The sequence below is a fragment of the Lepus europaeus genome, chromosome 20, assembly GCF_033115175.1.
Source record: "Lepus europaeus isolate LE1 chromosome 20, mLepTim1.pri, whole genome shotgun sequence".
In the NCBI taxonomy this organism is placed as follows: Eukaryota; Metazoa; Chordata; class Mammalia; order Lagomorpha; family Leporidae; genus Lepus; species Lepus europaeus.
This window is the reverse complement of record NC_084846.1, coordinates 63,526,762-63,541,198: the sequence shown is the minus strand read 5'-3', so window position 1 is coordinate 63,541,198 and position 14,437 is coordinate 63,526,762. Positions and strand designations below refer to the sequence as shown.

At 66.7% G+C, this 14,437-nt stretch overlaps 1 protein-coding gene across 1 annotated transcript; it reads left to right on the top strand.

Moving 5' to 3' along the window:
- Positions 1-919: 919 nt before the first annotated feature.
- Positions 920-13,676, top strand: MYO1G (myosin IG). The gene is made up of 22 exons (XM_062178187.1): positions 920-1,014; positions 2,176-2,384; positions 2,797-2,890; positions 3,670-3,835; positions 4,035-4,088; positions 4,406-4,507; positions 4,659-4,775; positions 5,174-5,398; positions 5,489-5,634; positions 5,999-6,113; positions 6,224-6,394; positions 6,576-6,646; positions 7,403-7,477; positions 7,669-7,801; positions 8,331-8,497; positions 8,848-9,055; positions 10,916-11,139; positions 11,520-11,664; positions 12,134-12,238; positions 12,401-12,514; positions 13,200-13,354; positions 13,446-13,676. Exons 1-22 carry the CDS (start codon positions 920-922, stop codon positions 13,600-13,602), a joined length of 3,048 nt encoding a protein of 1,015 aa, XP_062034171.1. The 3' UTR covers positions 13,603-13,676.
- The last annotated feature ends 761 nt before the right edge of the window (positions 13,677-14,437 follow it).

Sequence of the window (14,437 nt, the reverse complement as noted above, 5' to 3'; positions counted from 1 at the left end):
GGGCCCAGGTTCTGCTGCCCCCGGGTACGTCAGCAGGGAGCTGGATTAGAAGCAGAGCTGTTGGGACCCACACTGCTGCTCTGACCTGGGACGATAGTCCTAACCCCACGGCCTCCCCTGCCACACCCCAGGGCCGGTGCCACTCAAAGTTGAAAAGCGAGATGACTGAAAGACTGCTGTGAGAACAACAGCTCGCGGGTGGCACGTGGCTGACGGGTCTGGGAACACTGGGACCTGCCCTCGGGGCTCCCCGAGGACGACCTCGCTGTGAGGGTGACTCTCCCTGCACTGCCTCCTCTGTGCACCTCCGAGAGCACCAGGACAGCCCGGCCCCTGCTGGAACGCCCAAAGCCGAGGACAGTCAGGGGCACGGGTCTCCTGCAGGCCGCCCCCAGACCACGCCGCAGGGTCTCCGCCCCTCCCACGTCCCAGGTTGGGGCAGAGCGAGCTGCGGCCCAACTCCACCCTGTTTCGTTTCTGTGTGGAGGCTCACTGTGCACATGCTAAGTGCATCTAACGTTCAGTTCTCCGTGGACACACGCACGCTGTGGATACGTGATCACGCCAAGCAGTCTTCCTGTCGAGTGCACAGCCAGGGTTTGGGGCGGACGGGAGCTTTGCGCAGGCCGCGGGGAGGACCCAGCACCTGCACGGCAGCTGGAGGGCAGCTGGAGGAGCGAGGACCGTTAGGCAGAGTCTTCCCGGGGGCGGGCGCAGGGAGCAGGAAGCTGCTCAGAACACCTCCAGGGGAGGGAGCTGCTCATCGGCAGGGCGGCCCCTCCCAGGGCCAGAACCCACTTCCTACTTCAGTGCGCTGGGGGAGGCTGGTCGGGGCTGGACCTCCCCAGAACTCCCCTTCCCTCCGCCTGCCGCACAGGAAGATCGGGGCACCCCGGCCTGGGTGTTGCCAGCCGGCAGCATGGAGGACGAGGAAGGGCCTGGGTGTGGCAAGGCTGACTTTGTGCTCCTGGACCAGGTGACCATGGAGGACTTCATGAAGAACCTGCAGCTCAGGTAGACCCCTGGAGGGGCACCAGGCCCCTCCCTCCCCCCAGCCCCAGCTCCTCAGCCCTAGGGGCCCCCCAACCACCACGGGGACAAGGAGTGTGTCAGCACGGTGGGGCCCGCACCTCCCATTCAGACCACACCGGGGCTGAAATGAGCACCTTGTAGCCAACCCCACTGATGCTGCGGATGCCGCCTCGTGTCTCGCCCCGCAGCCCCGGGCAGGCAGACCTCACTCTGGTTGACAAGGGGCTCGGGCCCGGTGGGGGTGGGGGAGAGCGGCACGTGGGGTCACGGGGCAGGGCTGGTGGAAGGAACCAAGGAGTCCAGTTGCCACTCCAGGTGGCAGACAGAGCAGGGAGGGGCCTGCTGGGGCCTGTGTGGGCGACCTGCTGTGTGCTGGGAGCCCCTGGCCTGGCAGCCCTCGGAGCAGAGAGCAGGGCTCAGGAGAGGCTCGGGCAGGCAATTTCCATCCTCGTTCTCCCGAACACCAGGCTTTCTGATGATGGAATGGCAAGGCCACAGCTCCCGCCCAGGTCAGAGACGCAGTGGTGCAGGGGGAGGAGCCCCAGAGAGGGCCACACGGTGGGGAAGGGCGGATCCCACACCCTAGGAGCCCAGAGGCTGAGGGGCAGGCAGAGCGGTCAGGGTCAGGGGAGATGGACGCAGGTCCCCACGGTGACAGGCTGCAGGAGGCTGAGGCTGTGGTGGGGGGAGGGCTGGGGCCGCCAGCCACGCTCTGGGGTGCAGACAGACAGCGACAGCCAGTGCCATGGTGTGGTCTGGGTGGGGCTGGGCGGGGCCCCTTCCCGTTCCAACACAGGAAGCAGCTGAGCCCTCTCCCTCCTCCAGCCCCTTCCTCTCAACCCCTCTCCCCACCTGTCCTGTGGGGTCCACCCAGAAGCCAGCCCTGACCCTGCCACACTGGGGTGGTCCAGTCCTGGGACTTCCAGGCCCCGGAAGCAGCGTGGGTCTCACACTCTGGTTGTGGTGGTGGCAACTCCAAAGGGCTCAGCTCACCCAGGATGACTCGAGGGAGGCCTGAGGCAACACCCACCCCCTCCCCCCTTCTCAGGGTGGGGGGATGGTCGACAGGGCCCGAGCCAGCACCTCCCGACACGGGCTACAGCCAGAGGCCATGAGAGCTGAGCAGTGGTCCTGTGTGTCCAGGTTCGAGAAGGGTCGCATCTACACCTACATCGGCGAGGTGCTGGTGTCCGTGAACCCCTACCAGGAGCTGCCCCTGTATGGGCCTGAGACCATCGCCAAGTACCAGGGCCGTGAGCTGTACGAACGACCGCCCCACCTCTATGCCGTGGCCAACGCCGCCTACAAGGCCATGAAGCAACGGTCCAGGGACACCTGCATCGTCATCTCGGGTACCTCCCCCTGCCCAGGCCTCCTGGACCTCGGGTCCTCATTTGCTCTGGGTGGCAGAGGGCTGTTAGTGCTCTGGGGGTGCAGGCGCTGTGGCCCAGCCGGGTAAGCCACTGCTTGCAATGCCAGCATCCCACAGAACAGAGCCAGTTTAAGTCCCAGCTACGCTGCTGCCTGCTGGTGCACCTGGGAAGGCAGTGGCTGATGGCCCCTGTTACCCGTGTCAGACACCCAGGCGGACCTCTGGGTTCCTGGCTAAGATCTGTCCCAACCCCAGCCCCTGCGGCCATCTGGGGAGTGAAGCCGGGATGTGTCCCTCTGCCTGCCCACTAAGTAAATCTTTAAACAAACGAGCAGGGAGCTGGCCTCTGAGGGGTGCAGCCCCGCCAATTTCAGCTCCGGTCTCCCCGGCAGGCGAGAGTGGCGCGGGCAAGACGGAAGCCAGCAAGCACATCATGCAGTACATCGCCGCCGTCACCAACCCCAGCCAGAGGGCCGAGGTGCAGAGGTGAGCAGCAGGGGCCGGGGCCGGGGGACACGAGAGCCTGGCCCGGCCAGGCTCCTGGGAGGGTCCCAGGCCTCTCCTCACGCCCAGAGGCAGCACGTGGCTGAGCCACACCCAGGATCACTCAAGCGAGGGGCACGAGCCAGCCAGGGCCTAGGCTGCCAGCCGGGGGTGGGGGGCACACCAGCAGGCAGGGCACAGATAGGTGCAGACAGGCCCAGGGACATCGGAAACAGGACAGGGCAGGGTGGGGGCGCCCCGTGGAAGCCCGGAGAGCCTGGCAGCCCCGTCAGGACAGCCAAGCGCACCAGGCAGGCGTGTGGGTTGTGGCCAGGAACCAGGAAGCTGGGGCCGGCCGCTGCTTCTCCCCTGCGGCCTTGCAGAAGCACCTTCCTGTGTGACCCGTCTCTTCCTGTCGAGAGGCGATGGGTGCGGTCTGCAGGGGACCAGCAGCGGCAGCTCCTGAGCACACGGGGCCGCATCTCTGCCCACGCTGCGGCTGGAGGCCAGGCAGCGGCCAGGCCAGCCCCTCCTCCCCAGGCTGCAGTGCGGTCCGGGAGGGAGGAGAAAGAATGGCCGGGCCTCAGGGCTGCACAGCCCAGCCAGCCCAGCCAGCCCAGCCAGCGGGATCCCCAGCCTTGCAGGTCCTCAGGGCCCTGGGCCGTGCTGGGCAGTGCTGGGCAGTGCTGGGCAGAGCCGGCCCCGCCCCCTCCCACCATCCTCCCACGCTGGGGTTTTTGAGGGGGGACACTTCCGTGCGAGCCCTGGCCGCTCTACTACAGAGTCAAGGACGTGCTGCTCAAGTCCACCTGCGTGCTGGAGGCCTTCGGCAATGCCCGCACCAACCGCAACCACAACTCGAGCCGCTTCGGCAAGTACATGGACATCAACTTCGACTTCAAGGGGGACCCCATCGGGGGGCACATCCACAGTTACCTGCTGGAGAAGGTAGGCAGGTAGGCCGAGGAGGGCCCCCTGGGGGACCCCGGCTGAGACCCTTCCCAGGCCCACGCCCGCTTCCATGGGGGCCTCAGCGCGCCTGGAGCCTGGGCCCCTGACCCCAGCCCGCCCTGCACCTGGGAATGCTCAGATGGGGTCCCCGGGAAGACCCCTGCCCCTCTGGAGTCCGGCTGTCCTCTCTCCTCAGTCTCGGGTCCTCAAGCAGCACGTGGGCGAAAGGAACTTCCACGCCTTCTACCAGGTGAGCGGGCAGAGGCGGGGCCCCCTGGCTGCCGCAGTCGCCCCCACCCCCCTCCATCTGCCCGGCAGACACACTGGGTGGGGAGCTCCCCGGAAGAAGATGGCTGAGACCCTGAGCCAATGAGCGCTTCCTGGACAAGGGCCGTGTCCCCGTGGGGTTCCAAGCGCCCACTGAGGTGCAGCCCCCTCCCCGGGGGGGCACCGGCAGGCCCCCAGCTGTGTCGGCACCTGCCCTGCGTGCTGTCAGAAAGGACGAGAACGTGGCCGTGCGTGGTCCTGACAGCACTTGTCTGACCACGGTGTGGCTGTGTCCCCCAGCTGCTGAGGGGCAGTGTGGACCAGGAGCTGCAGGGGCTGCACCTGGAGAGGAACCCAGCTCTGTATAACTTCACGCGCCAGGGAGCCGGGCTCAGCATGGGCGTGAGTGGCGGGCTCAGGGGTGGGGTGGGGCAGGGAACGTGTGGCTGGTGGCACAGCCAGGGTGGCACGGCGGCCCAGATGAAGGCAGAGGGTGCGGGAATTGGCTCAGGTGGCCTGCAGTGGTGAACCCTTCCCGCTACCCCGGCCCCAGGCCTTGGACAGCGATGAAGGGAGCCACCGGGCGGTGACAGAGGCCATGAGGGTCATCGGCTTCAGCGCTGAGGAGGTGGGCTCTGTCCATCGCATCCTGGCGGCCATCCTGCACCTGGTGAGCCTGGCACGGGCGCCCTCGGGGGAGTCTTGGCTGGGTGCTGCCCAGGGAGGAGGGGAGAACACGGCCGAGCCGTCCCAGCGAAGTCGCTGAGCCGCCGTAGGGCACCCGTCTCTGTGGCCACCCTGCAGCCTGCGCGGCTCAGTCTCAGGCCTCTGCGAGTGGCCCGAGGAGCAGGCCTCCTCTGGGTGCCGGGCCCACACATACCAAGGCGCTGGGGGGACCCTGGCCGCGTCTCTGCTCTCTGCGGCCCGCGGTGGCAGTGACCCGCAGGTCTGAGCAGGAGCCGAGCAGCCTGCGTCCAAGTCCCCTGGCTCCCTTCCCTCTGCCCGGCCAAGGGCGTCCAGCCCTCTGGGGCACAGAGCCTGCACTCCTCATGGTTCCCCCACGACCAGGGAAACATCGAGTTCGTGGAGACACAGCAGAACGGCCAGCAGCAGGGGGGTCTGGCAGTGGCCGAGGAGTCCCTGGTGGCCCACGTGGCCGAGCTGACAGCCACCCCCCGGGACCTGGTGCTGCGCTCCCTGCTGGCCCGCACGGTGGCCTCTGGAGGCCGGGAGCTCATAGAAAAGGGCCACACGGTGGCCGAGGCCAGCTACGCGCGAGACGCCTGTGCCAAGGTACCAGGGCCAGCGGAGGGAGGCAAACCCAGGAGGCCTTCATGAGGGAGGTGAGGCCAGGACAGCAGCACGCGGCGGCTCTGCCCCCAGGCTGTCTACCAGCGGCTGTTTGAGTGGGTGGTCAACAAGATCAACGGCGTCATGGAGACCGGGGACCGGGACCCACGGCGCGACGGCAAGGACACAGTCATCGGCGTGCTGGACATCTATGGCTTCGAGGTGTTCGCTGTCAACAGGTGGGCAGCTTAGGACCCCCTCCACCCCAGCGGCCCCTGTGCCCCAGGGGGCTTGGCTGGGTGGGAAGGCAGGAGCGTTTTGGGTCCTCCTGCTGGGCCCCAAGGTCCCTGTCCCCAGGGTGCCTCAGCCGTGGCCCAGCTGGTGGTGCCCTGGTGAGAGGCAGCATCGCTGGGCTCACCTCCCCCAGGGCCACACTCAAGTGTCCCCCAGGAAGCTGCCCGCCGGGGCTGGGGTGGGGTGGCGGAGGAGCCTGGGGCAGAAGCATGGCCCACAGCAAGGCGGGCTCCGAGCCGGGGTGAGCAGGGGGCGGGCAGGTGTGCAGGGCGGGGCCCGAGCCCCCCTGAGCCCCCTCCCCGCCCCCAGCTTCGAGCAGTTCTGCATCAACTATTGCAACGAGAAGCTGCAGCAGCTCTTCATCCAGCTCGTGCTGAAGCAGGAGCAGGAGGAGTACGAGCGCGAGGGCATCGCCTGGCAGAGCGTGAGCCCCCGCCGGGCTGGGCGGGCGGGGGGCCGGGCAGGCTGGGGGGCCGGGCGGGCCGGGCGGGGGCCGGGCGGGCCTCCAGAGCCTCCCTGCTCTCCGCCCCCCAGGTGGAGTACTTCAACAACGCCAGCATTGTGGAGCTGGTGGAGCGGCCCCACCGAGGCATCCTGGCCGTGCTGGACGAGGCCTGCAGCACCGCAGGCCCCATCACTGACCACATCTTCCTGCAGACGCTGGACACACACCACCGCCACCACCCGCACTACAGCAGCCGCCAGGTGCCCCGGCGCTCCTGGCAGGCGCGCAGGGCTGGGGCGGGAAGGGGGGGGCGACAGTGCCTCCTGGGGCCTCGGTGGGACCTGGCTGAGGTGGATCCGCCCTGGGCAGGGTGGATGTGGGGTTGGTCCCTCCAGCAAAGCCTGCCCCCTTCTGTGCCTTGAACCTTGGCCCGTCCCACAGCTCTGCCCCACAGACAAGACCATGGAGTTTGGCCGAGACTTCCGGATCAAGCACTACGCAGGGGACGTCACGTAAGGTCCCCCACTGCGCCATGGGGCGCCATTGCATGTGTCACGGGGCTCCTTGGAGGCACTGAAGACGTGGCCCCTCACCTGCTGCACAAGAGCAGGACACGGGGTCTTCGGGACAGTGGCCCCCAGCCCTACGCCTGCCAGCACCTGCTGGCGGGAGCTGCAGGGGCGAAGCGGGGACAGGGGCCGCAGTCCCGCCCGTCTCACAGCTCCTGGGCTTCCCTCCACCCTGCGCCCGCAGCGTGGTGACTCTCCATCTGTCTCTGGCTCACTGTCCCCAAGTGGATTTGAGTGACTCAGGTGGCACCAGTGCCAAGGTGGGGACGTGGAGTATACAGGGAAGACCAAGCAGCCGGGGGTCAGTCCTGTTCCCGGGAACCCATGCCCTGGGCCTCGGCGGGAGCCGCAGCTGTCTGGGCGCTGACCTGGGAGAGGCCCAGGAGCAAGGCAGCGAGGCCCGCGGCCAGGAGCGCCTGATGTGTATGGAAACTCAGTGAGCACCGAGCAAGGGACGGCTGTCGCCGCTCAGAGCGGTCGCACGGCTTGGCCACAGCCACACAGCGGGCTGTATTCAGGGCTGGGGCATGTGGCTCCAGAGCTGGGGACGTAATCGCCTGATTCACCTTCCAGGAGAGAACGTCTCCTGAGAGAGGGATTCCTGGGGGATGAGAGAGAAAGCAGGTGTGAGGGCCGGGGGAGGGGGCTTCCTGGGGTCCTCAGCAGCCTGGCCCCGCATCTACCCCCCTCCCCCGGCAGGTACTCCGCCGAGGGCTTCATTGACAAGAACCGAGACACCCTCTTCCAGGACATCAAGCGGCTGCTGTACAACAGGTGGGCACGGCGCTGGCTGGGTGGGTGCCGGCGAGCCAGGCCTGGGGCCTGCAGAGACTTCTAGCCTCCGATCCCCACGTGACAGTGGATGGCCTGAGGCTCAAGACTAAGGCCAGGCAGCTCCCAGTGGCCAGGGCGGTGGGCGGGGCTGCTGTCCTCCAGGGCAGCTGGGCACACGCCTGTGTCTGCAGTGGAGACCCCACCCTGCGAGCCATGTGGCCGGATGGGCAGCAGGACATCACAGAGGTGACCAAGCGCCCCCTAACGGCCGGCACGCTCTTCAAGAACTCCATGGTGGCCCTGGTGGAGAACCTGGCCTCCAAGGTACGCCCACCCCTCCCCAGCCCCGCCTGCTGGCTCCTTCTCTCTGCGCCCTGGGGCTCAGCGTGGGGGAACACCCTTGTCCAGTCTGGAGCAGTCTCTGCCCCCGAGGGTACCCTGCCCACGGCCAGGCTCACGGGCCGGGCTGAGTAGTCGGTGAGACTCGGAGCCCACCATTCCTGGCCCTACCACCTCTTGGGTGCACAGGGGCTGGGGAGACCCTGGCAGCTGGGGCCGCAGGGCAGCTCTGCTTGTCTCGGGGAGCTTTGGGCCCCAAGCCACGGGGAGCTCCGGGGGGCACAGCAGGGCTTGCAGGGACATAGCCCTTCTGGGAAGGCAGGTAGGGGACCTGGCACTGGGCCCGGCCTCCTGGCAGCTCCCAGAACCTCTGGGGCTCTTGTCTGGCCACCAGGTCCCTCATCCCAACTCTCTTCCTAGCCCGGGTCCCTGGGGACTCGGGGACGCCCCTGCTCAAGACAGGGCACCCAGCAGCCACGGGCCTGGCCCCCAAGACCCCTGTGCCCCCCCCCAGGAGCCCTTCTACGTCCGCTGCATCAAGCCCAATGAGGACAAGGTGGCCGGGAGGCTGGACGAAGAGCACTGCCGCCACCAGGTGGCCTACCTGGGGCTGCTGGAGAACGTGAGGGTGCGCAGGGCCGGCTTCGCCTCCCGCCAGCCCTACTCCCGCTTCCTGCTCAGGTACGGACGCCGGGGCCGGCTGGGGGACCTCGGGTGGGCCCAGGGGCGAGCAGAGGGTCCCTGGGTGACACCTCCCACGTTGATGGCGTGCAGGAAGCCTCCTCTGGATGCTGACTCATCTGTGAGAACGTGTATGTGGGGCACACGTATGGAGATGTGTCTGGGGACACGTGTGTGCGGACACACATATGACAGTGTGTGTGATAACACGTGTGAGGACACACACACAGATGCCGTGGGTGCTCCAGGGACATTCTGGGAGGACTGTGGTCCCGGGGACTCCCAGGGATGCATGGGCTCCATGCCCCCTCCCCAACGCCAGGCCCCACTGCCCTGTCCTCTGGCGACAGGTACAAGATGACCTGTGAGTACACGTGGCCCAACCACCTGCTGGGCTCCGACAAGGCGGCCGTGAGCGCCCTGGTGGAGCAGCACGGGCTGCAGGGGGACGTGGCCTTCGGCCACAGCAAGCTGTTCATCCGCTCGCCGCAGACGCTGGTGGCCCTGGAGCAGAGCCGAGCCCGCCTCATCCCCATCATTGTATTGCTGCTGCAGAAGGTGCGGGGGTGGGGGGGGGCTGTGACCAGGCCGGGGCGTGCTCGTGTGAGCTCTGCAAGTGGCCTGCGCAGTCCTGTGGTCACCAGCAGGCCCAGGTGGCCCCAGGGCCCCACAGCAAAGTTCTCAGGACCCGGCTTCCCTCCGTCCTTTCTCCCTCCCTGCTGCAGGGAGTTGGAGCAGAGCCAGGACTCAAACCCAGCGCTCCTTGACGGGATGCTGGCATCTTTTCTTTTTTTCCTTTTTAAAGATTTATTGATTTGGCTGGCGCTGCGGCTCAATAGGCTAATCCTCCGCCTGCGGCGCCGGTACCCTGGGTTCTAGTCCCAGTCGGGGCATCTGATTCTGTCCCAGTTGCCCCTCTTCCAGTCCAGCTCTCTGCTGTGGCCCAGGAGTGCAGTGGAGGATGGCCCAGGTCCTTGGGCCCTGCACCCACATGGGAGACCAGGAGAAGCACCTGACTCCTAGCTTCGGATCAGTGCGGTGCGGGGGGTGAACCAATGGTAAAGGAAGACCTTTCTCTGTCTCTCTCACTGTCCATTCTGCCTGTCAAAAAAAAAAAATTTATTGATTTATTGACGGAGTTAGAGAGAGAGCGAGACAGAGACAGAGAGGGAGATATCTCATCTGCTGGTTCACTCCCCAGATGGCCGCAATGGCGGGGCTGGGCCAGGCTGAAGCCAGGATCCTGGAGCTCCATCTGGGTCTGCCATGTGGGTGGCAAGGATCCAGTACTTGGGCCATCTTCTGCTGCTTTCCCAGGGGCCTTAGCAGGGAGCTGGATCAGAAGTGGAGCAGCCAGGATACAAACTGGGGCTCATATGAGATGCCAGCATCACAGGCAGAGGCGTAACCCATTGCACGGCAATGCTGCCCCACCAAGCGGCACCGTGCCTGCCGGGCCAAACGCCTGCCCCTCAAAAATTAAACCTCTTGGCCTCAACTTCCCACGAGTTTTTTGAAGTACGCTTGCATTTCCAAAGCTTACAGATTCTCCCCCCTCTCCCCATAACTTTGCATTTTTAAAAAGATTTATTTATTTATTTGAAAGTCAGAAAGAGAAGGAGAGGCAGAGAGAGAGAGAGACAGACAGACAGACAGACAGAGAGTCTTCCATCCTCTGGTTCACTCCCCAAATGGCTGCAATGGCTAGAGCTGCGCCGATCCAAAGCCAGGAGCCAGGAGCCTCCTCCGGGTCTCCCACCCAGGGTTCAGGGGCAGCTGCGCTCTGCATTTGCAGCTCCTCTGCGGCACAGGGGTTGTTTGAAGCTGCTTCCCAGCTGAGAAAGTCCCTGCTGCTCCTTGCTCTCAATTCCCAGGCAGTACCCAGTTATCTGGCGACAGTGCTCGGGGGCCGTAGCAGGTGGGGCCCGTCACCCAGGTCCGCTGCTGAATCATTGAACGCTGTTTTAGTCTGTGGGTCCCTGGGGTGCCTGCCTTGCAGGGTTCCCAGTCTGGATTTGATGGTCATGTAACTGGGGAGCCCCTCTGTCTCAGGGCCTCCGAGAGCTTACCCCTACAGCAGCTGGTGGGAGGTGGGCTCGCTGCAGGGACCTTCGTGGGGAGAGCCCCTTCCTCCGCCTCTGCCCCTCTTCCCATCCGAGCTTTCTCCCTGGGGATGAAGCCTTGAAAGCCCAGGCACAGGCGAGCAGCTCTTTCCCAAGTGTCTACAAGCCTTTGGGAAGGGCTCGCTGTCCTCGGGGGCTGCACGCCCACCTGGGAAGCAGCCTGTGCCAGGCAGAGTGGAGGGTGGCCTCCCTGGAGACAGGCAGCGCATGCTCCAGGGAGATTTCGGATCAGGCTCGGGGTTAGAAGGCAGGGGCCGGGCCTGACGGTTTGTCCCATCCTGCCTGGCTCACGCAGGCCTGGCGGGGCACCCTAGCCAGGTGGCGCTGCCGCCGGCTGCGTGCCATCTACACCATCATGCGCTGGTTCCGGAGGCACAAGGTGCGCGCCCACCTGGCAGAGCTGCAGCGGCGGTTCCAGGCCGCTCGGCAGCCCCCGCTTTATGGCCGTGACATCGTGTGGCCCCCGCCTCCTGCCGTGCTACAGCCTTTCCAGGACACCTGCCACGCTCTCTTCTGCAGGTGAGCCGGCCGCCCCTGGTCCCACAGCCAGCATCCTCTGCACGCGGCTCCTTGGCAGCTAGCCCTAACCTCATGCCCAGGCCCCGTGACCGGGCAGAGCCCTGACCACCCCTGGCTCATGCTGAGCATTCAAGGTCAGGGCCAGGGAGGGCACCCCCGGGGGGGCCGGGGCCTTGAGGGCCAAGTGGAAGTTCTCCAGGGGCCAGGGCCAGAGTCAGAGCAGGAGGGAGCTGGGCACAGGGCCAGGGATGAGGGTTGGGTACCAGCGCCGAGAACCAGAGAGGCCGGTGGAGGTTGGGAGGTGAGGACGGCCAGCTGCAGGCCCAGGAGCCGGCTCTCCCGGGGAAGGGGCCTGGATCCACGGGCTGCCTCTCTCTCAGGTGGCGGGCCCGGCAGCTGGTGAAGAACATCCCCCCTTCAGACATGGCTCAGATCAAGGCCAAGGTGGCCGCCATGGGAGCCCTGCAGGGCCTGCGGCAGGACTGGGGCTGCCGGCGGGCCTGGGCCCGAGACTACTTGTCCTCGGTGAGTGCCGGCAGGCGGGGGCCCTGGGAGGGTGGGGGGAGGGCATGTGCCCCACCCCAACCCCAAAGTTTCCATCCGTGAGGATGAAGGGTTTTCATCGGGGGCTGAGCCTTGCTGTGCTGTGCAGCCCCCGGCCCCTCCACACACGCCCCACCAGGCAGCCATGTGTACCCACGTCTCTCAGTGTACACCTGCTGTCCCAAGGTCTTCAATCCTGGCAAAGTTGTCAGGGGCTGAAGGCCCGAGGGCTCAGGGCTTCTTGTTGGCCCGGGCCTGGGTGAGGACCAGCAGGTGGCAGGGGCAGGGGGTGGGGTGCTGATGGGCCTAGGACCTGGGGATCAAGGCCAGGGTCCTCTGCTCTGTGCCCCCGCGGGACCCAGTGCTGCTCTGCTCTGCTCCCAGGCGGGCGGCCACTGGGCTTCCCAGGCGCCAGGGTCCCAGCTGCCCCTCCCCCTCCCCCTGTCCTCAGGCCACCGACAACCCCACAGCCTCGGGCCTGTTTGCACAGCAGCTGAAGGCCCTGCGGGACAAGGACGGCTTTGTGGCTGTGCTCTTCTCCAGCCACGTGCGCAAGGTGGGGGCCAGGGGGGAGGGAGCGCGGCAGCTCAGCGGGGAGGGAGCCCCAGCCCCCCTCCGACCCCTCCCCAGCTGCTCCTGGAGCTCCCGTGGGAGGGCCCCCGGAGAGAGGGCAGGAGGCCCAGCAGCAGCAGCCTGGGCCCAACTACCCCACCCGCAGGTGAACCGCTTCCGCAAGTGCCGGGACCGGGCCCTCCTGCTCACAGACCGGCATCTCTACAAGCTGGACCCCAGCCGCCAGTACCGGGTGATGCGGGCAGTGCCCCTGGAGGCGGTGAGCGCTGAGCCTGTGGGGGGGCAGCCCCGCCTCGCTCGCCTTTCTGGCCGCCTGGGGTGGCCCCAGGCACCCCAAGCCCGGCCAATTGCAGCACACCCTGCTAAGGCTCCCATTCCCCAGGGGGAGGGGCCCTACCCGGCTCACCAGCCCAGCCACCTCATCCCAAGTGGCCAAGTGCAATGCCCCCCAAGCCCACCTGGTCCCACTGGGGCACAGCCAGGCCCCCGGGGTTCAGCTGCCTCCTGAGGGACCCTGGCCCCTTTTGCCTGATCTGCCACCCGCTGGCTTCCTCACACGGCCCAGGCCAGGGACCAAGCCGGTTCCCTCCGGATCCCGCTTGGTTTCGGGGGTCCTCTGATGGTCAGAGTGGAAGGGCCGCTGGCCTTGGTCGCTATTTAAATGTAAAACATGAAAGAAAACAACACGCTGAGCTCACAGCAAGTGCTCGGAGGCCATGGTGAGCAGTGGCTGCCACACCAGACAGCAGGAATCTAGAACATTCCTTCCCAGTGCACTGTCATGCTGTGCCCAGCCCAGCCCTTCCCATTGTCAACAGAGACCAGAGAGGGGAGGAAGGGGCCGTGCAGGGGGCACTCGGCTCAGGGCAGGGCCCCTGGGTGGAGGTTGGCGCAGACTCCCCGGGGAGGAACTGGGGCACCCCTGACCCTGTGCTCCCTGGCAGGTGACGGGGCTGAGCGTGACCAGTGGGCTGGACCAGCTGGTGGTGGTGCATGCCCGGGGCCAGGATGACCTCGTGGTGTGTCTGCACCGCTCCCAGCCTCCGCTGGACAACCGCATCGGGGAGCTAGTGGGTGTGCTGGCCGCACACTGCCAGGGGTGAGTCCGGCCCAGCCCGGGGAACGCGGGACAAGGAGCCCTGCCGGCCCCAGTGCCCCGTGGCCCTGACCCCCTTCTGCTCCCACTCCAGGGAGGGCCGGGCCCTGGAGATCCGTGTCTCCGACTGCATCCCGCTGAGCCAGCGCGGGCCCCGGCGCCTCGTGTCGGTGGAGGCCAGCCCGGAGCAGCAGGAGCCAGATTTCCGCTGTAGCCGTGGCGCCTTTACCCTCCTGTGGCCAAGCCGCTGACTGCGGTATCCCAGCCTTGCCCTTGCCCTTGGCCACGCCAAGGACTGCCCCCTCCCCCCTGAGCACTGCACAATAAAGAGACGTGGTCCTGGCCAGTGTGGCAGTGCCTGAGTGGGCGTCAGTCGGCCTGCCTGCCACGTGGACGGAGCTCTGGCTGCCCGTGCCTACAGCTACACATGCTGCCCACCCGCCTGCCCAGTGTCTACCCAGCACCCCCTGCTCCCCACTGTGGAGAGTCCAGGCTGGTCTAGGGCAGTAGGAGCCTAGGGAGAGGCGGGGCACAGATTTTCCCTAAAACACTGCCCTGGAGGTCCTCGCAGGTTCCGGCCGGGCCCAGCCCTCGGCAGCCTCTCTCCCTCGCCGCTCTCCGCAGGACGCCTGGTCTGGCTCCTCCTGGACCACGGGAAAAGGCCTGGAGTCCCAGGGCCATCTTGGGGCAGAGCAGCCCCTCCCTGTCCTGCACCTGCTGAGGGGATGAGGGGGCGAGGGGAGCCCTCCTGTCTCTGGAGCACAGCCATGGAGAGACAGGGCCGAGCGCAGGGCTCACAGGAGCCACAGGGAGAGCCTAGAGCAGCCTGCACCTTCCTGCCCCGGCCCTCTAAGTCCTTCTCCAGCCCTGCGCGTCCTCACCCCTGAGCCCCTGAGCCCCTCCTCTGCCCCTGCCGTAGTTGCCCCCTCTGCCACTCATGCCCTCTTCTTCCGGGACCCCTGAATTCCTGGCCGTGTGCCTTGGTTGGAAGTTGGCTTCTGTCCCTGGCCTGGCCGAGGCTGTGGGGCTCAGGCCCGTCCAGGCCCTTGCACTCTGTCCACACAGCCGGGCATCTGCAGGTGCCAG

Bases quoted from the DNA above. Each gene is read 5' to 3' on its own strand.
- MYO1G (XM_062178187.1), top strand. From the start codon at position 920: ATGGAGGACGAGGAAGGGCCTGGGTGTGGCAAGGCTGACTTTGTGCTC. The intron at 5,399-5,488 runs GTACCAGGGCCA...CTCTGCCCCCAG, and splicing joins CGCGAGACGCCTGTGCCAAG to GCTGTCTACCAGCGGCTGTT. The intron at 5,635-5,998 runs GTGGGCAGCTTA...CCCCGCCCCCAG, and splicing joins GAGGTGTTCGCTGTCAACAG to CTTCGAGCAGTTCTGCATCA.